Source organism: Osmia lignaria, chromosome 15 (assembly GCF_051020975.1).
Source record: "Osmia lignaria lignaria isolate PbOS001 chromosome 15, iyOsmLign1, whole genome shotgun sequence".
NCBI classification, from domain to species: Eukaryota; Metazoa; Arthropoda; class Insecta; order Hymenoptera; family Megachilidae; genus Osmia; species Osmia lignaria.
The window spans coordinates 5,410,735-5,435,023 of record NC_135046.1 but is presented as its reverse complement, the minus strand read 5'-3'; the positions used below and the strand labels follow the sequence as shown (position 1 = coordinate 5,435,023).

At 43.0% G+C, this 24,289-nt stretch overlaps 1 protein-coding gene across 3 annotated transcripts in view; it reads left to right on the top strand.

The window, feature by feature from the left end:
* The window catches only part of LOC117600215 (uncharacterized), a 49,497-nt gene that overhangs the window by 18,991 nt on the left and 6,217 nt on the right, over positions 1–24,289 (top strand). For 2 of the 3 annotated variants that reach the window (XM_034315307.2, XM_034315306.2), the window contains exon 1: positions 24,196–24,279. Coding sequence is in view for 1 of the 3 variants with exons in the window: in XM_034315305.2 (XP_034171196.1) it covers positions 21,098–21,233; positions 22,672–22,867; positions 23,923–24,133 (543 nt within the window). In the remaining 2 variants the exon portion in view is untranslated. Of the gene's footprint in view, positions 1–21,097; positions 21,234–22,671; positions 22,868–23,922; positions 24,134–24,195; positions 24,280–24,289 lie in introns of those variants that run through there. The other variant, XM_034315305.2, reaches the window with a different exon arrangement.

Sequence of the window (24,289 nt, the reverse complement as noted above, 5' to 3'; positions counted from 1 at the left end):
AGCAATCTCTTCTTAATCCATAAGGGACGCGTTCTAAAGCCTACTGGTCCCGTGTGAGCCTCGTCTTACGAACTGTAAAAGACGTTCGTACGGGCGATCACGAAATCTGGCTCTCTTTCGAAAGATTGAACGGTAAAAATCATAGGATAGTCGGTCGAAAGTCGAGGCTTGCCAAACGAATTCTCATTGCGGTATCCTTGATCCTGGCGCGGGCATGGAACGCGATCAAAAGGCTTGCTCGCGGAACGAGGCCAGAGCGAAAGGATTATACACGGGCCGAAGAACGAACTCGCTACGTTTTCCCATTGGTTGCTGGCCATCGGCCGACTCTGGTAGACCCGGCGTCGCCCGCGGTTTACGTTACCGATTACATCACCAGTGTTCTGTTCTCTGTGATAAGTCTGTCTGTGTGTGCACGGAACTGTTGGTGCTTACATGTACACGCTATTCGATTCGCACGAGCTCGCTACGGGTCTGCACACACAATGGTGTATCTGTTCGTCCGCGTATTGCACGCTCTAGGGAAATATGTTTCCTCGAGTGGCAGACCTTGAGCGGTGACTGGCTTTATCGCACGGATCGCAGTTGCATTATTATTCCCTGTACACCTTTCATGGTGGAGTACACCGCCAATTTCTTTCACCTTTGTAAAAAAAAAAAAACGATAGTACCAGGAATTTTTGCTTGAAATTTATACGCTAAATTGTTTCAAGAACGAAGAAATAGGCATCGGTTGATCGAATATAGTTTATCCAACGAGTGACAAGTTTTCTTAAGCCGTTTATTTAGGCAATCTATTCTTGATTCGTGACTGCTTGCTTCATTTCGTAATTGGTGGCGAAATGAGTCCACTCCTTCGCGATACCGATTCAACAGCTGTTCGCAATATTCGCTTCTTCTTTTTCTTCTTAGAATTTTCTTTTAATCATTAGATCGCGTTAATTTTTATTCAGAAGATGAGTTAAAGAAGCGACCTTGATCAATGGTACCAGTAGTCTCTAAGTAGATTTAGCTGCGACGTAGCTGGTAGCAGAGAACACAAGGCACTCTTTGTTGAGCCTACATAAAGTCGGTCTCCGCGTTTACTCGTGTTCTTGTCTCATTGACCACTTATAGTCGTTGACTGTTTAAAAGCAGAAATGAGACTCGATTGTTCCGAATCTCGTATTCAAAGGTGATAATATGGTGTTTCAATGACACGACCAGTGATGCGTTATTCGGACGTTCCTGTGGCTAGTTTCGTCGGTCTATAGATCTTATCTCGCGGCTGCGTAAAAATGTCATGCGACCAACGTATGCATTATTTATACACACGCATACAAATCAGCCGATTTCCCTTAAAATTGATGGAGACGTTCGACTGTCAACTATCCTCCGTCCAACGTTTTTTTATTGAATCGAATTCCCGTGAATCGTCAAAATCGCTCGTTTCGATTCGCACGTGCATCCACTTTTTTAATAGGCGACATTTTTTTCAAAGGAATATTCCAAGACGAGCAATATGGTTGTTCTAGAGATTCGAAATCACCATTCGAAGTCTGAAGGTCGACTTTCGGAATTCACCGTTTCGATTGATGAATCGTGTTACTCGATCAAGACCTATTGTCGCGTTCGCATCCTGTCGCTGCGAATACATATTCAAGAAAAATTCCTGTTTAATGGTTTGCCAAAATTGGTGAACCTTAACCACAGAAAGACGTAACCTCGAACCGTTATGTTAAAGACTCTTAAGAAACACGCCAAGACCTTTGAAACGACCTGCTACTTATCAATACCGAAAGTATATTTTTGGAAATTTACAAATGGGTCCTTTTCACTGACTTTTTTTCTTTACTGTTAAACCAGCTGACGTCTAGGTAGCTCGAAAAGTGCGTGTCTTTATACCAGCTAATGTATTCCGTAGCTCGTTCGTTCGGCATCCATTTGCTGTTTACCTCGCAATGTGCTATTTGTGTCCACGTGACACAATATAGACGAGGTAAAAGCGGAACATCGGTTTTTACACCTCTAGAGGGGCGTGTTCGGTCTTTTTGCTCCCGGTGTCGTGTCGCGTCGCGTCTTGCTTCAGCGAGTAGATCGTAACCAGGGTGTGAAAGCAAAAGCACCGCGACGCCATAAAACACCGTAAACCGGTGCTCCTTTTCCCTTGACAAAGAATGAGGACGTTCGAAGTAAAAGTTTCCCGATTTTATCGCTTCTCCATTTTTAATCTCGCGAACGATTTTCCAACGTCGGCACACGGATGCTCGCGATTCACGACCGTTTTCACGGCACATTTCGACGGGTGGAAAGCGCGAAGTCGGTGTCGTGGGGCGATTTATGGGTCGGCCTTGCGCCAAGTGGACCGAGATATCGACGCCCGTCGAAATCGCGTCCCGACGCTACCGGTACTGGTACGTTTCCATGGATCGCGTGCGAAATAGCATTTTAGCGACGCTCGTTACCGCGAGGACAAGCAATCTCAGCGTCGGTTCTTATTCGATGTTCGAAATTGAGAGAGCAAAGTTTCTCGAGTATCGACGTGCAATTTTGGCACGGAATTTAAAGACGCATCTCGCGTCAGGTGTTACAGATTCGCATGATTTCATTGCAAATTATTTATACGTATTTATTTAGATTCTTTGTTTACTCGTTGCCCTTTTATGGTCTACTTAAATTTTTTAAAGAAACGAATAGAATGTTTGCACACCCCTAATAGTGTACTGAAAGTTTCATTTTCGAAAGTTCGTAGTTTGAAATTGTCGTGTACGAGCTTCGAGATATCGTAATCAAATTTTTCAAACCGAACCACGTTATCGTGGCATGCCGATAAGACGAGCGAACGATACGCGACACAGGCACACCTTTGTGACGTTTAACGCGCGTGTCGCCAAGTGAACTGTTCCTCGGCTTGCCGTTTCAAATTGAAACAAACGTCCGGTTGAAGAAAAAATTATTTCCAACGAAATCATAAATTGATTGTCATAATGAACGTTAATAACATCCGGCACCTCGGTCGCTCGTTTTATAATAGTTGCGAATTGCGTCATCGATAGCTAGCGACAACGACATTTCGCGTCGCACGTTTTTCTCGGGCTTGTCTAGAAAATGGCCTCGGAAATGATGCGACCAGTCATGCACAGGAGTTTCCACGTATCCGCGGGACCGTATTGTTAAGCGCTCGCAGAGATGTTCTTTACATAACAGCTTCGGTATTCTAAGAAGCTGAGAGGCAATTCGCTAGTTGATCGCAAGAAAATTCCAAGCGAATTTCAGCGTTAACTCTTCAACTGCCACGAATTTCAGCTTCTTATTAATAAAACATTCGTGGTATTTAGAATCCTCTTTCATCTTCCCTCTTATGAATATATTAATGAAATTAAATTCGTGGCGCCAGGTATGATGATTATCTCTCAAAATTAGGATACTTCGCACAACGTTTTCAATTCTTCATATCGTCAACGAAAAGTAAGAAATTGTTCACTTTTAATTTTTAATGATGTAACATCAAACAACATTTATAAACATGATAATAAACTGACGATGTAATTGCGGTGTTTACTCGAAGTCATTTGAAAATTAATGAGAAAAAAGGACTCGTATTGCAGATTCGCACGAGTGTGTGTCTTATCTGACCTTGTTTGCCAGCGATTCAGAGCCGTTTGATAGTATTCGCTTTGGAATGCTATTAGAAATCCTCTATACCGTTATCAGAAGAGCTCGGTGAAATGATACGTAGAATGTTGGCGACAGTGTTTACAAATAGTCAGCGCGATCTCGCGCGAGATACGACGAAGCGTTGATCGCGAATGTTTGCGCGAATTCGGTTACGTTAAATTTGAAGTGCTAAAAACAGAAGCGAGGTCGTACAAAGACACGATCGCTTATACGAATTCCGCCTGTATCTCTTTTTCTCGATTTTTATCGCTTCACCGTAGATATTAAACTTTCGTTCTTGAATCATTCGGGAAAACATTGGTTACGCGAACTTATTGCTTCTGCTGCATAATGCTTGCGGTAACGTCTCGTCGTTAATGCTGCCAGCGTAAACAATTCCGTATGCACAGAATGAAAAGAAGAAAAAAAAAAAGGAAATAAATGATAAACTTGAAAAACAGCTGTTAGAGCACGTGATGTTCGAAATAATCATGATTGTTTACTCGGATGATCCATCTGCTCGCATGATAGGGGTAACGACTTCCTGTGCAACAGAATATGCTACGTAAAATACAATTCATATTCAAACCGAGAGCAATTCTCGCTAATGGCAGTGCAATTCCGATGAAACGTACATTGAACGACAACACTGTCGTTCTGTTACACAGAATACTATTCGTCCTCGAACAATCAACTCGTTGGAGCGATGGCTAAAAATACATATTTCATGGTACATTGACCGGCAAAAATAGCAGCTTGTCACCAAGGACGACTAATCGATGATTTATCGTAGTTTTAATCAGTCAGTATTAAGTGTACCCGGTACAGGAACGTGTCAGACGGTTTCAAATATTCCATAGATCGCAACACGCTTCGCATTCGCTCGTTACGAGAGGATTTACTTTACGTAACCGCGAGCATGCAGCGAGCTGCAACTGAGTGCATGCATTCGCGTCCGTTGGTAATTCGAGAACGCGACGCTTATCGCTTTATTAGCTGTTCTTTATTGCACGGACGACCCCGTTGACAGTACTGAGGCAGTGACAATCGTTTGAAATTAACCGATTCGCGATGCCTACTACTAACGTCCCGAGGAAAGCTCGTGAATATCATAGCAGCCAACTAATCGATATGTTCCTAAAGTAACACTTGCAACATTTCAATATTACGACACATAGTCAGGGTGATAATTTATTTTTAGACGGGTATAGTTCGGTACACTTGTGTCGTTCGCAATAGAGCACGTAAGAGAGCAAGTGTTATATCCCTCTCTGACCAAAGAGCAAAGCTTCTTTATCTTATACGCTTTGATCGACACTTTGTTTCATCGCTGTGCTCGAACACGTGGCTTAAAAAGCGCGATAAGGCTACAAATAGATCATTTTGACAGCGAGCGATCTTGTTCTAATTTCGGTTCATCGTTTTGATCGATCAACCCTCTCCTCGCTAGTCTGCGACTCGAAAACATCGATTAGTTGAAAATATCGGAGAGATCCGTTCCGAATTCCGAATTTCTACTATTTCTTCCTCCACAACCGAATAGATACAGCGGTGAAATAAAAGATTCAACAGAAACTAGGGAAAACTTCAAAATAGCGTGTTTTCCTCCATTGGCGAAGTTCCCGATGAATAAGTCTTATCTAAATAGATCTTGAAAAGTCGAAAGAATCGATCGGACAAGAGCTCGCGAACGTACATGTTGATGGAAGGGCTTACAGCACGTAGCCGAGGTAGCGTTTCTAGATAAATAGGTCGTGCGTCTACATGCATTCTTTTATTGTCTTTAAGTGGTGAATCCATTCGTAATGTAGGTTTCCTCGATGCTGAAGCACTATAGTAGGCCATGCCGATTTCAAATGCTGTGCAAATTTATACAGAACGATTGTAAAACAGTAGAGCAAACCTTCTGTTTCGACGTAGACAGAGATAACCATACGTCCAATTTGGTAATTAACACGTTGACAGCCTTGACAATCACCAATGATCGATGCCTCGAATGTAATTGAATAATTAATTAACACTGACGGGCGGTGTCGCGCATTCGTGACTCTTTTATCTCATGATCCTTTAGTCCATTTTTATGTAACACTTATCAATCGCAATTTGGAAATTACTAATTTTATGAAGTATGTTAATGGAAGCTCTTGAAACGAGGTACTTGATATTACAAGGATCGTCGATTAACAAGTCAACCGTCGCAGTGAAAACAGATATATTTAGTCAGACATGTTGAAACTGTAGTTATTAATACGAATGATTAATTTTCAAATGCAAGATAACAATTTGAAAGTTTCAAGGTGAAAATTAACCGTCCATATCCATAATAATTAAAATGTTAATACGTGTTGCTATACATGTCTACTTTCACTGCAGCAGTCAACGCGTTACCGTACTGATTGGCACAGTAGAAATAGCCATGTCTGCTACGCCAGACAGAGTTATTGATTATATCAAGGCTATTAAACATTAATTTCTCAACGTAGTACTACAGTATGCTATTTTGATATATCGTTTCAATTTCAGTGGTATTCGAAATTCCTTTTTCTTTCTTTAACTAAATTAAATTCTTAGCATCGTACTATACTGAGATCTTTTCACCATGATAGTGAACGTATTAAAGGAGAACGTGCACGGAAGTTAGTATTCTAACGACGGGTGCTAGAAGCACCACTACTCGTATTCTTTTTAAATCCCGCGGAATCGAGCGTAGGAACAGCATTTAAGGATGATTCTCGTGCATCAACACTGTCATTCGTGACTACCGTGACCATTTGCCGACACGCGATCGTAATCGAGAGACACACCGATCACCGAATTCAATTGGTTGCAGGTAAATTCTTTAACTGGTCGAGAACACGGCACGTGTCACGGTGAAAATAAAAATGCCCGGCACGAGCGTTTCCGAAACGCTGATCTCAGCGTGGAACAAACACGAGCGCGAACGTGTCCGAGTTATCATCTGGTTGGATCGTTACACCCTGTTTCAGGCGGAGATAAATTGCCGATCGAAAAGACGGCGCGTGCCGTTCGAAATAGTTTTCAGTCAAATCTCTGCTGGCCGACATGAAAATATCCGTCGCGAAAATAGATATTGTCGAAATTGGCCGCGTGTTATTTATACGATTAGCAAATCTCGGCTCGTGTCCGATATCCTAGAGGAAATCTACCGAAACGCATCGTAAACACCCTCTATAGTTAATCGAACGATCGGTAACATTTGCCACATCTTCATCCTGATTAGCTCGGGTCAGGATATACAGAGGCGTGTTAGAAACGTCATGCGATTTGAAGAGCTACTTAACAAGTTTTAGCTTACGTAAATTCTTTCGTTCTGCTTGGAGCGACAAAGAGCAGGGTCAGTGTCAATTACGGCACGCAAGAAATAATTAATCATATTTAATTCTTAATAGATTCTTTTTCCTTTGCAACGTGAATAATATTTTCATTCTCGACTTAATCATTAAATAGACTTTGTAATGAAATCCTCGTATCGGAAAAGAAAAACTGTGAGATTAAGCATGACAGTGGCACACTTTGGATTCAATTCCCTGAGCTCTAGACTTTTAACTTTTTTTCAGATTCTCCCTTCTTCTCGACATTGGAATCGGAATTTCCCTTGAAGATTCGGAAACGCGACAGTCTTAATACTCGTCTTCACCGAGTTTTCGAGTGCCACGAAATGGAAATATTCATTGATAACAGTCATTCTAAATACGAAGATGGGTCTAACAAGGAGAACTATCCAAGTGTTATACTCACAATCAGTTATTAATGAAACTTTGCTGGCTTGTAGAGCTCGTCGAGCTGAACACGCCTATACCCCCTTTTGGGGGCAGACGGCTAATTGTTTAAAAGATATTAACAATTACAGTTAGTTATTCCTTACATTCCGAAATATGACAAACTTACACATACAATTCGCGATCTAGAGATCCACGGTTCAAATCCTTGGTTCCCAACATTTTTTTTTTTTTTAATAATTTGTCTCTTTTTGAATAACTATTACATGAAAATTATAAAACAAAAAAGGAAAAAAAAACGGGAACCCAGGATTTGAACCGAGGACCTTTAGATTACAAGTCACGTCTTCAACCACGAAGCAGATTCGTAACTTGCAAGTTGAAAGTCCTCGGTTCAAATCCTTGGTTCCCAAAAAAATTTTTTTTTTTTAATGATAATTTTTATGTAATAGTTATTCAAAAAGAGACAAATTATCATTAAGAAAAAAAAAATTATTGGGAATCAAGGTAATGAACCGTGGATCTCTAGATTGCGAGTTGTATGTGTGAGTCTGTCATACTTCTCAATGTAAGTAGTAACTAACTTTAATTATTAATATCTTTTAAACAATTAGTCGTCTGCCCACAAAACGGGGTATAGGCGTGTTCAGCTTGACGAGCTCTACAAGCTGGCAAAGTTTCATTAATAAGTGAGTGTAACACTTGGGTAGTTCCCCTTGTAAGTGCATCGTTAAAATCGTGAGCTCGAGTATTAATGAAATTCTTGGTCGTTGCCACGTTTGCGCGTTCCATTTTATTCAGAATCGAACGGTAACAGCGACTCGGCTGTATCACGATAGATAATTGACGTGGTAATTGCTTGCGCAACGGAGAGTGATGGCAGAACAGACGAGCAGATTTTTGCCAAGCAGCTCGTTAATTATTAGATAACAACGGCACGAGCAGACGCGACGGCACCGAGGTTAAAAAACAAAATTCTTATCGACGCGAGCGAACGCTTGTTGCGTTTCGGGGCTGGCTAATCGAGGACAATCATACGACTGGTTATCGAAAGGAATGTCAATTATCTGCGCGTGTACCAAGTGGAAAAAAGTTTGGCTGTTTGATGCAAACGCTTTTTCAGCGGTTTCAGCGTCGATAACGCGCCCTAGTTAATCTCACATTCGCCTCGCTAGCCAGTCCGCCTCCTTTGCCTTACGTAATTGCTCGCGTTTCCTCCGTTTTCTCTCGCAATTGTTAACAGAGGCAATACGTAAACAGGATTATACGATGATGACGATAACCGACCGGCTTTACCGATCACGATTATCATCAAATCATGAATGCACGAGTTAGAAAACAGGAGATAGGCCCCAAGATAGGTGTCTTAACATACCGTAAAAAATTATCAATGGATTAATTCATCGCTCTTATCGCTAATCAATTCCACTTCTCCATCTGTGCAAGAAAATAAGATATAAAATGGTAAAATTTATTTTACAAAATATTGACTTAAAAATTTAAGCCTATTTCAAGTATAGCGTTCTATAAAATCGGCCAATCCGGTATATCTAAGCGAATAATTGAATAAACAAGAGTTGAGGCAATCGAGAAATCGCACGTTCGATTAGGTGGGAAAGAAACGATGCTTGTTCACGTCAGCTCGATTGAAAAGAAGCACGTTGGTACGCAATAGAAGAAGCCAGGCCACGATTACTTCACGTGAGACAGCTGTAAACCGACTGATATTACATCAACGTGTAGATACAATACTGCACCTCTCTATGTACAATGTACAAGTATCGACGTCTCGATTGAGCATCGCTTATCGGCAAACACACTTAAATGGCGAAGTTTGTCTGTCAAACAGGAAGTCGTGTCCGGTTGAAACTAGAGACACACAAAGTCGTTTAAATTGCCACGACAAAGCGACGCCTCGACGGGAAGATTAAATATAAATCGAGCGATCGTGTTAAATCGAAGAGAGACTCTCGAGAAATCGTCTAGAATTTATCTTGAAATATTTTTTCAAGGTATTTCAGATGTTTATATACTTTTTTATTTATCACTTTGCTACCTGTAGTAGTAGAGGACGATATTTCCGTCGGCTTTTAACTTTTCATCAAGCTCTTGCTGATCTTTCTATTATAAGTAGAATGAGGAACGTGGAGGGTTATCTGGTCAGCCAGATTGCAATATTTAACTCTGAAAGCATAAATCTAGTAAACTTTGGAGCTTAATATATTTCTTCCATTCTATTTCCGTTACTAAAGCAGAGAAACGTTAATTAATGATCATGTTACTCGGGGCAAGTATGCATTAGTAACGTTAATTGTTTTCTGTATTCAGTTTTGGTTAAAACCACTGCCAGAATAAAGGTCAAAAGGATGAATCTGCCATTCAAGGGAAATAGATACATTTTCCAGAGCATGCTAGAATCTCTGACAGGAATCTCTGTGTAACAAACAGATTCCAGACGGTAGCCAAGCTCCTCCATTCATACAGTCTCATGGACCCGCCCTCGAACCGAGGCGGAGCTCTTTAAAGTTCGTGCTGTCATCAGGGTAACGAATTGATCCATCACGGTTGCATTCAGCATAAGCCATCAAAAGCATCTCAGACGAGCGAAGCCAAACAAGAAGCATCACTCGAACTACCTACGCGATCTAGAAGAGTCTCCCAGTGTGTGTAACCTTCGACGAACTCGATATCGCTAAATCTCTGCCAAATCTTTGCGCAACATCGTCCATCAGTTCACGCTTCTTTCGAAAATCGACGGAGCGTGAAAGTGCGTCATCGCGATCTTACGGAGTGAAGAATAGCACGATGAATATTTTCGAGCAGAGTCAGTTCAGTTTACTGGTTTATATAGGAATCCCTGCGTTGGCAGGCGACTATTTTCACTCTTACTACTATTACTATTTTGGAGTATCGAACGTTAGATTTTATCAAAATTTTCCAAATAACATTAGTGTTTTTTTTAAATTTTTTAATTACCTAAGACTATGACTTCGCGGCTCGAACAGAATTACTCCACATCAGCCCAGCCTCCAGCCTTGACATTGCCCCCGGTTACCTCGTGCTTACGTAATCCTCAGCCAACGGACCAACCACGTGCTAATGCAGCACACGCCTAATGCGGTTTACTCGCGTGGTCGCTAGCTCGGTACGTGTCCCGTCTGGTGTGCCTACATACACGTGTGTCTACATACGTGCTCGTGTTACCGCAGCCGGCATTGTAAACGTAGCGTGAATCACGAACGCGTCCACCAGGTTTCGATTAATGGGGAAGACGCGTTTAATTAGAGTGGGTCGCGCGTCGTCCGGAGGACGAGACAGTCTCTCCGCCAGGAAGAGGCTGCTGGATGGCTCGATCGATCCAGACGAAAGGCTCGTCCGACGAAAGGTTTCTTCGCGATATGTCGATCCTGCTGACCGATAGTCCTTCGACGCGTTCGAACGGCAGGTTGAAAATCGTCGAGATATCTCGGTGCTTGCAAAGTATACTTTTGAGGCTCATCGTGCCCACGGTGCGAGCTTGTTAATAACTTTGCTGAACTCGATGCTCGATTATCGCGGCCGGGTATGATGGCGGCACACGGAAATTATCGGCGTGGATATCAGCCGGGGGCGGAGTGGCGCTCGATCGCTTCCGTTCGCTCCGGGATTACAGAGCCGGCCCGTGCATAAAATAAACCGCGCGCGGGCCGGCCAAGCTGGAAGTTTAATCGAGTTTACCATGGTAATTACGGCCGGGCAACTTGCCACTCGCATCGAACGTCGATCGACCGTTCACGCGGATACGTTACGAGCATCCTGTCGTATTTTTCACGGCGTTCAATCGTTACGATTTTATAATCACGAGAGAAAGCGGCGCTGATCTCGTGCAGGCACGAGTTCGATCGGTTACGATCGTTTCGCAATGTTTCTCGTATCGCACTTTTGGCCGACATATGGCGAACCGAAATTGGGCTGCGGAGGATGTTGTGGGTGGCTGAAGACTCTTGGACGAATAACAACAATAGCAGAATTGATTCATGCATAAAACATGATACGCCGACCACTCTTGTGACACTTCTCGTTTGAGCATATGTGTGCAATGTAATCGATGCGGTGCCCACTCCTTTTGCATTTCTTGCGATCAACGTTTCTCGAGGCGGTATTTCGCATATGCATACTTATTATGTAATCGACGTACTGCAAGCTGCACAATTGAGCGTTGATTCATTTAAACGGATCACCTTTCCCAGGCTAATCGCGAGCGTTCGGCACGCTAGTAGCCAAGAAAATGTTACATCGAGGTGTTAGATGTTGAATTTTTCAGGGGTTCGTTAATAACGACGTCGCTTCCAAAGAAAACAGTTCACAGCATACTTGTACAATCGATCGAGGAGAAACAATAACGAAAGAGGGAAACGATCGATTAACTCTAAGAGCAATTCATCTTCTAAGAGATTGGAAACGACGGAGTCGAGGAACGGCGGTCCCGATTTTCTTGTTTCCTCGCGTCAGCTCTGATAATTGGTCTATTATCGTGACTTCGATCGGCGGATGAACCGAGATAAAAGTAAAGAGAGGAGGAACAGTCAGGTAACTCTAAAAGCAATGTCTCATGTTTACCCTTTCTCTTGTAATCCGAGAGATCGGAAACGGTGGAGGACGACTGTTGCCGATCGTGACTGGATCTAACTACCGTGGAACAACGGCCAAGGTGGCCGAGGGGAGTGGTAAAAACCGAAAGTGATTAAATCATCGCAACACTTCTTTGGACCGTTTAACCCTTGGAGCAATGACGCATGAATGGAAGCGACCCAGTCCGCGTTTGAACTTGGAACGCGGATTATGATTTACGCACGACCGCGAAACCGGTTAAGTGCGCTGATCACTGGAACGATTCATTTGATATGACCACGCTCGTTGTTTCCGTTGATTAAGTCGATTTCACGATCGAGGTACCATAGTTAACCTTTATCTGTCGTTCCCATGTTTCTTCGGGCATGCAAGATTCGACGGGAGCGCATTAGAGACAGTTACCAGTTGCTTTTCCGCTTTGTTTCTTCAACAATCTCTCAAGTTGGAGAGGATCGAGTAGCAAAACACGGAAAGCATCTCTGGAGGAAGCGTCAGCTGGTCGGTTTCCTTCACGATCTTCCTTCCTCGTGGATCGATCGATCGCAGAAGCATCCATCGATGACCCATTGTTCGCGGTGGGAGGGCCGGCTAGCGGACCGGATGTAAAAGAACTCGCGAGTGCTCGACGCCGCGTGCACGCTCGAACGAACAAAGGAGAACTATTTTCGTCCGGCGCGGCGGTTTCATGGAAGTGACCCCGCAGAAACGCTGTTCTCTCTCTTTCTCCTCTCGTCCCTTCGTATTTAGGTCGCAAGCCAGGCTCTCTCATCGCCCTGTGCCGAACCGCGCGACGTTGGATATGAGCCTTGTTCCAAATTTAGTGCCGGACTCGGTCTCGAAAGGCTTCTTCCACCCTCTGCTCTTCCCCTCGCACACTTCGAACCATCGCGATGCTTTACCGGTCTGCTCCTCCTCGCAAACGACTCGAAGGTCTTTCGCGCTCGTAAAAGATTCCCAGAACGATTTGTCGCTTTGCGCCCGTTATCTCACGTTTATTACATGCTCCGCCATTTAACGTCGATTCACCGGAAACGATTCTACACTACCGTCTGAAAAGAATTCGGATACTTACAAACTCCAGTTTCATCAGGGTCGTCGTACTAATTTTAGTTCCACCTTGTATCGGAATTGTGATTCGCTGGATGCAATCTCCATCGCGATATCATCGTCTATTTATAATTGTTAATTGTTACGGGATAAAGATGTTCTTGGCCTGTTCCAAGGCCATCGTTGGCAGAACGGTGCAACTTTGTTCGAGTCACCTGCTCGTTTCTCTGCGCTCTAGAACGATGGATTTATAACGTTTTTGAATTTATCGCCTGCTATTGCAGAATTGATGAGCAATCTAATCTGCTACCTGATCTATTATTATTCGATGAAACTTTCATGTGATATTAAAAATGATAAAAACTAATCAACACGATTAGATATTTAATTGATGATTCATTTCTATTGTTATTATAAGGTAATTAAGGATCGATGTTTTTTATCGTGCAACGATTTAGACGTCCAACGAAAATTCGATAAAATCAATTTTCTTCTCGACACCTGTTACGATAACCGTAAGAGGAAGAATAGCTGATTCTTTTATAATCTTCGACTATCTGGTCGAACAAGGTTAGTTTTATCGAGTGGATTACTGGTGAAAATCAGCAAGAGAACGTCGCACGATACGCAGGTAGTCGTGTAATATGAAATTTATTGTTCGAAGCGAAGGTCAGGTGCGCGAATGAAAGCGGCCACGTCGGAGCGAGCTCGTACGCCCACGGATCGGCCTACACTCTCTCTGGATCCGTGCTATTCGAATGGCGCCGAAGGACATCGGTCCTCCAGCGTTCCGCTCCGAATTACCTGCGATCGTTAACTCGGAAATTGAACGGTACTCGTATCGAAACCGTCTGCTACTTATCGAAAGCATGGATCTAGGATGGAATGAAAGATAGCGCTTCTCTCCTTATCGTTACAGAAGGGCGGCAATTCTAGAACGGGAACAGGAACTGTTTCTAGAAACGAACGAACGCTGGTAACTCGAGCGTATCGATCGAAATAGGTGCGAATAATATTCAGTCCGTAGAGTGGAAAAAACTTGCCGATCGAGTCGATCCAAGAAATCCGATGGACACGGATAGACTAGATACCAGTGACGATTCACGGGTGCTAAGGTAGGGGTAATCGAACTTGAAACTAGGTCGCGTCCGACTGGATCGGTAGACGAGGTAGTCTCTCGAATCGTGCTCAAAGTTTTACAGTTCTTATGTCTTTTTCGTGTTGACCCGTCGTACGAACAAGGAGCGGCCTTCTTATCTGAAGCTTCGCGCGATTAAAATGGATAAGATGGAGATAATCGCTCGATCAGCCAGCTATCGGGCAAGCTGCGGCCTATCTTCGATTAGAAAATGAAGTATTACGGAATGTTATTAGGAGTAGGGAAAAAATAGCTCGATTTAATTGTCTTACAATATCTTGCGAAGATAAAGAAACTCGATAGGAAAGTGCAGTCTACTTGAAATAAATCTAGACATTATTATTTTTAATCCGTAGCGTAATTCTGCCTGAATCACTTGCTCCTTTGTTTGAAGAAAGCGTGTTTTCTAGATCCACGTGCTTCGTGGCTACAACGAAGCGTTGAAAATAGCCAACGCGTTCTCGGTTATGTAGCCAGCCGTGAAAACAAACGAAGAAACGAGCGGAAAGGTTTGAACGAATCGGCACGCAACAGGCGTCTGCGATTCGTTCCACGGCTAAGTTTTTGCGTGGTCGCGTTAACGGCCGCGCGATTAAGCGGAGCGACGCTTTTAATTACACGCTTGTTCGTCTGACCTCGAGGACAATTTCCCGGATTGTCGTGTAACCAGAGGGATAAAGCGAACGTCGCGGCGGTCGGAGCGATTCGCGAAACACCGATGGTACGAGCGCGTTCGCGCTTAATCCAGTTAGCGAATCGAGCTCTCCCGACCGGAGACGCTGGCTGTGTTAATTACCAACGTTAATTTTCATTCATTTTCCGACCAAAGAGCGTCAAACCGTGTCAATCGAGTCGGTCGATCGGCCGTTTTCTCGCGCAATATTCTCACGTAATCATCGTGAATTTCTCTGTCGATTCAATATTTATTCGCCCATTTCGGTTACACGAACTTAGCGGAATTTAAGAAAGTAGTATAGGTTTAACTTTCCATGAACACCTCGACAACATACATCATTTGCTTTTTGCAAAATAAACATACGGGCTCCGGAGTGAAAGAACCTTCTTCGTCTTCTTCTTCCCCGACCAGTATACTGGAAGGCACCGAGGAATTTGATATCCGTTGGTTGGTGTAGTTGCGTGCGGAGGTCTGAGACGATGAAATAAGAAAAAATACGAAGGACAGAAAACACGTTTCATCCTAGGGCCTACCTGTGAATTCATCAGCAAGCCTACCCATCAAACGCCATGCTTTGATCACGAGAAGAATTAAAATCACCGTATGAATGGTCGGTTAATTAATAATTCTAAGGAAACAGAAAATTCATGCTTTAATATCGACGAAAATACTACTGTATTTAACGTTAAATTTCTTTTAAACTTTGAAAATTCAAGTTTGTTGTCTACGACGGAGATGAACTTTGGAACGAGAGAAAATGGCGTGACGGAAATCGCTCGAATTGTGCCAAGTGCAATAACAATATTACATTTTCTCTGACAGTTTGTTGTCTGAAACAAGGAGGTAGGGGTTTCGAAGCGAGGAAAGACAGCCTGATGGAAGGTATTCAAATTCAGCCGAGTCATCGGTGTATCATTTGGTCAGCAAAAAACCAGTCGGTCAGTAGGAGCTTTGAATGACGTTGTAGGAACTAAAATTCAGATTGTCACGACGAGTACCAGGAATAAGACCGCATCTCTGTCGCGTTATCGTAAACGCTAGGCAGAAAGATACGTCGAGTCTTAAAATAGTTCTTGGAGATTACGTTCAATTAAGCGGGTACGCACTGTGACACAAAATGGCGGTAAGAGTTGGCGCGTTTATTTGCAAATCATCTTCGATCTGTAAGCTCGAATCCAATCAATTATGCGCGCTTTCTCTTGAAACGCGCCTCAATCATTTCCTTCGACTTATCGCGAGATAAGATATACGAAAATAATATTTTTATTATGTTTTTCTTGTATCGATACTTCCCGCGAATTCGTCGTGTACGCTTTTTATTCTCGATCAAAGTCTCACCAAATTGAAACTGAACGTTTTTTTGTTTTTTATCGCAAGCCATGATATAACAACGAACAAAGTTAATATTTAAAGAGATAATAGAGATCACCTAACGTTCGGTGCATTCGAGTCGCGCAAATAACATCGAATAAACTGTGCGAACGAACGAAAGGTGGTAAAACTAAAACCTATGGTATTTAAACAAATCGTTACCGTTTCGAGCAGACGGTTTCGTAAATATTTAATTGTGCGAAGATAGAATGGCTCGCAAGATAAACAGCCGAATGTGTCTCGAATGGTAACTGACTAGGTCCTAGCCACACGTGTTGTAAGTCATAACGTTATCTGCTATTTTCACTTGAATTCCAGCAACTTTATACATTTCCTCAAGATATCCTGTTAAATTGTTAGCAGTCTTTTTATCAATCGAATACCTCGTACATGTTGGCAGTTAAATTCCGTTTATCTACCTCTTTCGTTCGTCAAATACAGGATCCAGGTTTTTTTTTCTTTTCAAGCCACGAGATTAATTAATTCGCGAGCAAACTTTTCTCCGAATTAATTGCGACCAGTCGAACAGAGAGGAACTCGGTAGTCGTTTAGCGGTTAAACGACGCCGGACGTTAAAACGTGCCGTCGTCGGTCGGGTTTATACGTATAATTGAAGGCTAATTGGAAAGCGGAGTGCTGTTAATTTACCGTTTAATCGCGACGAACGATGCGTCGGCATTTATCTAACGCGCACCTAGTCTGTTCATTTTCTCTATTGTACTTTTCCTTGTTCGTTCCTTTTATTTGAATTCCCGCAGAAAACAGCCGTTCGTGCGCTCCAGTTACAGAGGGAACTCGGCGCGAATAGTTGTTCGTTCGGGGTCAAACGGTCGTTCGGGCAATCGTCGTTGCCTTCGAGATTTGGGTCAAACTACGCCCAGAAGCGAATCCCCTGCAGTTCCTGGTACCTTGAACCAGCTTGGCTAGGTCATACCTCGACGAATCGCGAGAGATTCATCGACACGATCCTGCGGATTGCTTATGATCTACAGGATGTTTCATTTAACGGTGGCTCGAACGTATACAAATAACAAATCTGATGATGATTTTATGTGGCACGAATGGGTCATTTGTCTTTATAAGAATTGTTTGAATCCGTCGTATTTACCTACGGTTATCTTGTTATTCATTTTGTGACCTATTCAAAGTTGCCATTCAGGTATTGCCATTTGTGCAATCTGTTATTATCAATTCAAATGAAAACTATCACATAAGTATTTTAAACACCACCTACGTACACTGCTGTTATTAAACGGACGTACCGAACTGATTCAAAAACACAGGACGGTGCTTACATAATAATCAGTAAGGTCGTATACGAGATATCACGCGTTGCTTACAAACACCTGAATGAAGAGCTTAGTTTGTCAGAAGATTCGAGCAATTAAAACGATGAATTTTTTTACCGTAAGATTTTCCGAAGAACGCTTTTGGAAAGAATAAAATTTTGAAGCTTTGAAGTAGCTTAGAAGTAGTTTTATGTCAGACTCGCGTGACTTGCCATGATTTGCGGTTATACAGTTGCTTTAAACCAGCGAGATTTATCGATGTGCATAGTTGAGAAATTTCATTTGCGCTATTATATGATTGTGACGGCAAATCATACGCGAGTCGACGCGGAATGGCTGGCTAACGATTCACATGGACCGCGTTCGTCGCTCACCTTTCGTGACGCAATTAAACGACACCTTGTCCTCTCTCTTTTTCATCGCTGCTCTTTTTATGTAATTCTTTTCAACGAACGCACGAAGACACACGGGTATCGTGGCTGCAAGCTGGAGAAAGCGATCGTATGCAAACTTCTAATCGTTTGCAACGAGGTTACGTGGTTGCGTTTCGATTCAGCGGAAAATCAATTATTAGAAACTTCATTCGGCCTGAGATCGATAGTTCAAGTGGATCCACTGCAATTTTACGTTCGTGTTCGCTATTCTCCTCGATGAATCGCGAACGATTCGAGTTCGAAGGGGAATACCTGTTCGTATGCAGGGACACGGCTGACATTAAAGCTGTCCGGTGTAGCGCATTCGAATGATGTATTTCCAAGGAGCAGGCTCGTTGATAAAGACCGCGATTTTATCGAGTAACGAGATTTTCACGTCAGTCGAATGCTTCTATTCCATTTGCGAGAAGCGGTTCGAAGCGGTGAAATGAAACGCCCGCTGTTCGACGGAGTCGCGTTTGATCGAAGAGCTAATTAACATTTTTAGATAATGAGAACTGTAATTTCCAGCTACGCGTTTCGAACGTATTACGCAGTTCAATTTGAGCGACGTTGATGATTTAATTTAGCGGAATATAAGCGGAAAACGAGCTTTTAATGTTTCGGAAATGGTAGTAACAATTAGAAATAATAGACTTTCAGGGATTTGATTTACACTGACTGCTGGTGTCGCGTATTCATGAGTTTGATAGATAGATTCAAATTATTCTAATTATATTTACTGTATCACGATGAATTGTGCTTTGAGAAGTGACAATTTCGCGGTGCATCGTTCTGTTGAATCCAAGACCCCTGAACTTGTTTGTTAGCGATTAAATAATGCAATTATGTAAAACGTGTTTTGTTTCGGAAGAGAAATACGAGCAACACGTGACAGTCTCTTACAGAAGCTTACGCAGTATGTTATTGTTAAGAAATTCCGCTTGTTTTATTCGCTGAAGCTCCGCTTATCTCGGCAGAGCCTATTGCCGTGTCAGAAGCGGGATAAAATCTGTTATGTAAGGAAGCAAGAGGTTGCAAGAGAAGCTGGAACGCATCGAAAATAAGCTCGTTGCAAAAACGGACGTATTTGAAATTTTATCTGATCCTTTCCGCTTCTTTGCGACGAATTTTAAATAACCTTATTTACATAACCAGATAATAAATTCTGTCGTACACGGTATTGACAAAAAGTCATTGCTCATGATTTTCTCGAGTGGTAAAGGTAAAGAATATCGGTGTCCGTATTTTCCACAATTTAATCGATTGGCACAAGAAAATATCTCCAGGCTGTTATACGCACACCATTTCTCTCGTCTCTTTACGTAACAATTACGAAACTGTTATTAAATTTCGCTGGTTTGCTTCCCGTCCTGTTTTTTTCGTCTCTAAACAAATCAATAAGATTTTATTCCCTTTGTGTCTAAACGATCGGAAGCCACTAGCAATGTAATTTCGTCCGTAGCAGGGACCGGTTGGCGTCGATCAGTCCGCGTTTCGTAAGACACACCTGCGAGTCATTATCTCTCGCCTACCTTGCCTTTCCCCGCCAATAAAGCGATTCGATTTGCCCTCGCGAATCGGTCAAACCTTCTCCTCCTCTTAGATCGACGGAGGAAAGAATAATCGTGCGTTTCTACACGCTAGCCGAAATATTTCGCAATCGCTCGACGAAGGCCTGCCGTACGAGTTTCTTGTTGGAACAGGTGCGCGAGAGGAAGTTCTGCAGTTGTTACATCTCGTTTATTTATTTATTGTCACAAACAGGATGGTCGGGAGTGAAATAATAGCCCCCGACCGGGACAAGGACCTACACGATCCCTCGGGAAACACATTTACACATGTCCAACACCGCGCTGTTACTTTTTTTCTATTGTGCAAACTTTTTTCAAACCTTTTCACGTTTCCTCGAGTCTGCTGCGCGATGAATGCAAGCTTGTATGGCCCTTTGTTCGCGGCCAGAACAGAAACGAATCTGGGAGAAACCGGCTGCCGGTTCCACCGAATAAACATTTTCCATTTTCTGGTCAACTCCGTCTGGGCGGGACTGAAAATAGCAGCGGAAGCAACGGCCGCTGTTTCGACGTCTCGGCACCATCTACAGGGTGTAACACGCGTTTAATTCGTCGAGAATAAATTAAACGCGAAAATCGTCATCGGAAAAATGATTTGCTGGCATTCGACCTTGCCGAGACGCAGCCATTTTTGTGCTCCAATAATTCGTCGGTTAAATCGAGCGGATATTAAAAAAGGAAGGGACAAAGATCGGATGCGCGACCTTAACGAAGATGACGTTTCCTTCTGAGCCATTTCCCATGGTTGCTGTGATTCTTTCGCTCGATGCTATGCAAACGTTTCACGATAGCTATTTGAATAGGTCGATACGTTCGTACGAGCCATTTCTGTCCGACTTGTAAGCAGATACATGTCGGAAGGTCGATTATCGAGGTCAAACAGGACCTGGAAATGTGTAGGCGGTGGCGCGAGGACGTTTCAAGGTTATCCAGAACTTTTCTAATGGGATTTCTGTGTACTTTCGTGTGACTAAAAATCAGTCGCCATTTTAGCGAGGAACTCGGGAAATTTATTATTATTTCGAAGTTCAGTCAAAGGATACCTTCTCTTGGTTAATTAAAGATCTACCTTTCATAAACGCCGTGGATCGTCAGTGATCCTTGTAGTTCGCATCAAACAACACACCTTATGTATCCTCGAACGATGAAGCCGTTGATTTTCGCTGGATCACGCATTGCAAATAATAAAGCGCAGTTTCAACGCTCGAATCGAGATATTTCGGTATTGGCGAGAAACACATCCGTTTGGAACGAGGAAAACAGAGACCTTGTGAATACCGTTAAATCATTGACTCGATCGCTCGAGACCCCTGTAATGTTGCTGGCTGATGCATTATCAAAGTTACACAGATAAATCGGGTTCGAATAGAACACAAGGGGATACATTATCACGGGGAACGATCGATTTTTCATTCAAGCGAGCAAAGTTGTTTAACCTTGGAACGGTCGATTACCGAATAGTGTCAAAGATGGCCGGATACAGCGTCAATTTTAATCCAGATAAAAAATTCCATTATTTAAACATTAAAATCAAGTTCTGAAGTATGCTATCAAAGTGATCTTATATATCCCTGAATAATTTTTCGTTTTATTCGTTTTCAGTGGTCTACTGCGATTATACTGCGTCCGGAAGGTCGCTGCAGTTCCTCGAGGAGTACATCGCTAAAGAAGTGCTGCCATATTTGGGCGACACCCGAGCGTCTACGTCCATCTGCAGCCTCCAGTCTTCTCTGTTCAGGTGAGTCGATCGAAAGACCTCTTTAGTAACATCTCTCTCGCTCTCTCTCGTATCACGAGGTTGGACCATCTTTCGCACGAGTACGATAACGATCGAGGTCGCAGATACACGCACACGCATTTATGCGCGATTCGACGAGCATCGGAGCGCGACACATCCGCGTCCAACAGCTGCTTCCCAGAACCAATTCCAGTTACTGGTGTCGATTTATTAATCGAGAAATTGAAGCAATTCGCGACAACGGTCCTTCGTTGTGCTAGTTGTTCTTCGCGACCGTGGATCAAGCTTCGTCAATGAACGTCGATATTTTTGGATGCTTTCAAATTTCAATAATAGATTTATTATAATTATCATCGACCGTAATAGATAGTTGTTGCGATTCCGTATCATCGCGTGATAGTCGCGTGATTTGGCAAATAACGCGTGAGCATTGAGGTGTCGCGCGCTCGTTTTCATTGCATAATTAAAAATATAAAGCTGCCAAATTCATAACGTCATCGGTACGAAATCGTCGATGTCTTGGCTATTGGACTTGGAATTTTCGATGACGAGCAGAGTCATGACACTTTGTATCGTGACGGTAAAAGTGGCGATTTACTGTCACGTGAAAACGTACCTTAAAGGATCGTTAGAAAGCAGCACGAAGCGTGCGCCGTGAATTCCTAATCGTCGATTTCCTATGCCAGCACGAGATTAGCATACCGCGATGCCTGCGTGCAGCCACGATTCCGGCTGACGTGCAGTTTCCGCGGTAAACGAGTCTCGTTTTCTGCGCCACTCGACCGTACAACTCGCGCCTTTCTATTTCGCTTGCCGACCAAGGAATTTCGCCTCGATACCACGCGTACCACCTACCTTTCCGTCTGTCCGTGTTCCTAGGACACACGACTGATTGGCACGGTTTACGATCGAGCCACGACCGGCCTCGTTATCCCGAAATCTTATGCGTTCGAGCGTTGGGGTGGTTCCGCTCGGCCTCCTCTTCCCTGGCGCTGATGTCCCAGATCAATATATTCACCGACTCGAGCCCCAACCGCTTGCCGACCAGCCGACCGAACAAGACACCAAACACGCGACCAACGTTTTCCCTTTTCAATTTAGATAAATAAATCTCTTGATTTATGAATAAATAATTTCCTTCCGTTTTTCGAATCTGTATAAATAAAAGAACAGAAAGAAATATTTTTTCTCAGCATCGACTACGAATCCTACGAAACGCGAAAACGCGAAAGAATTATCCGCGAACGTAGACACAAATGCTCAATGCCATGCTCGTGTTTCGATCGCGCAAAAATGGCCGATGCGTGTAGCCGAACGACCTCAGGAGCGACAAAGAAACGCGAAAGAATCCAATCTGCCCTCGTTAGCCGCGATTTTATGCTCGTTAATGTCCGCGGAAGGACGAATCGATATATCCTGACGAGAAGGAACATTGCAGACACGAAGCCAGAGACATCGTGAGACACGCAGTGGGAGCCGGTGAGCAGGATGCGGTGTTATTCACGGGTCAAGGCACGGCTGCTGCCCTTCGCACACTTCTGCGACACCTGGATCTCTCGAAATCCACCGTGGTCTTCGTGGGCCCGTTCGAGCATCACGCGAATCTCCGACCTTGGCGGGAGTATGGTGTCAGGGTAAGAATTATACAGGCGCGAACACGCCGTTGACAATTATACCCGGGGAAATTTTGACCGGTGAATCAAAAGCTCGTTCTCGTTGATGGAAATACAGTTGGAAACCTCGGTCGAATGTTCTGGCATTGAGAGTTTCATTGAACGTATTTTTGATTCACCGTTGCATATGTTAATATTAAGCGTGGGGAGGTTAACGCACCAGACCTTCCTGAGATAAGCGAAAATATGTATAGAGATTTTCCTTGAGAGTTTGAAAACAAGTTGTAAACTATTACTCAAGATTTGAGAAAAGTTCACAAGATACGTCGCAGTGAAAGGGTTAAAGGCATCGTGAATTCTGGCATGTTCTTTTAACCGGTTGGAAAAATTCTTTAGATCCGTTCCTTGTCCGGAAATTCTTTAGAAAGTTTCTATCGTGGAACGCGAGTATTGGACACTTCTCAATTGCGAATGGAAATTGTTTTTAATTATTTCTTTCGAAGAACCTCGATTTGATTAAGTATGCTTAGAAAACTCGTTAGTATGAACGATCGGCAAACGGATTTCTAGCTTTCATCGTGGAATTCTATCATTGATCGAATTCTTCGAGGAAACATTGTTAGCATTTAGCAAACTACTGAAGAATGTGGAGAAGCCGGTCAATGGTACGGTTCAAGGCAAGATCCTCGGGTCGTACCAGAATAAAATTTATAACATCGAGTCCTCTCTGTTCCACGTATAGCTGGAGAGTCACAACGATCTTTTCTTAAGAAATCAGCAAATCGAAATAGAATTTCTGATCGTACGAGATAAAAGCTACTTTAACCTTTGAACACCACTATTATCGATGTAGCGACAATTTAAATTTAATTTCAGATTGTTTTTCATCGTCATATTCTAAACTTTATCTATTTTTAGACGGCCGAGGGTAGTAAACACCTTCGGTAATCACATTAAAGGAAATTATCCCATTATAGAAAATACAAATTGACTTTGCAACTTAGTAGCTTATCGAGGGATTAACGCTTTGAAATGGAAGAGATAAAATTTATTAATTTCGAAATCGTCATTAACAGATAGTGCGTGTGTCTGAAACTCGAGAGGGTTTCTTGGACCTGAACGATCTCGAACGTAAGCTGATCAAAGTGCGAGCCGAGGGTGTTACGCAAATGATTGGATGCTTCAGCGCTGCCAGTTGCATAACCGGGGTTTTGGCAGATGACGTCGCCACGACCCTTATACTGCATCAGTATGGGGCACTTAGCGTTTGGGATTACACCACTGCAGGTAACGATCGTAAAACAATGAAGCTATCAGCGTGACGTAATTAATGTCTCTCTTATTGTTAGCGATATAATTACACATCCATATAGTGCGACACCGGACATATGTATTAACTGTTTTAACCCACAAAAATCAAGACAGGAAAGAAAGTAATAAAAG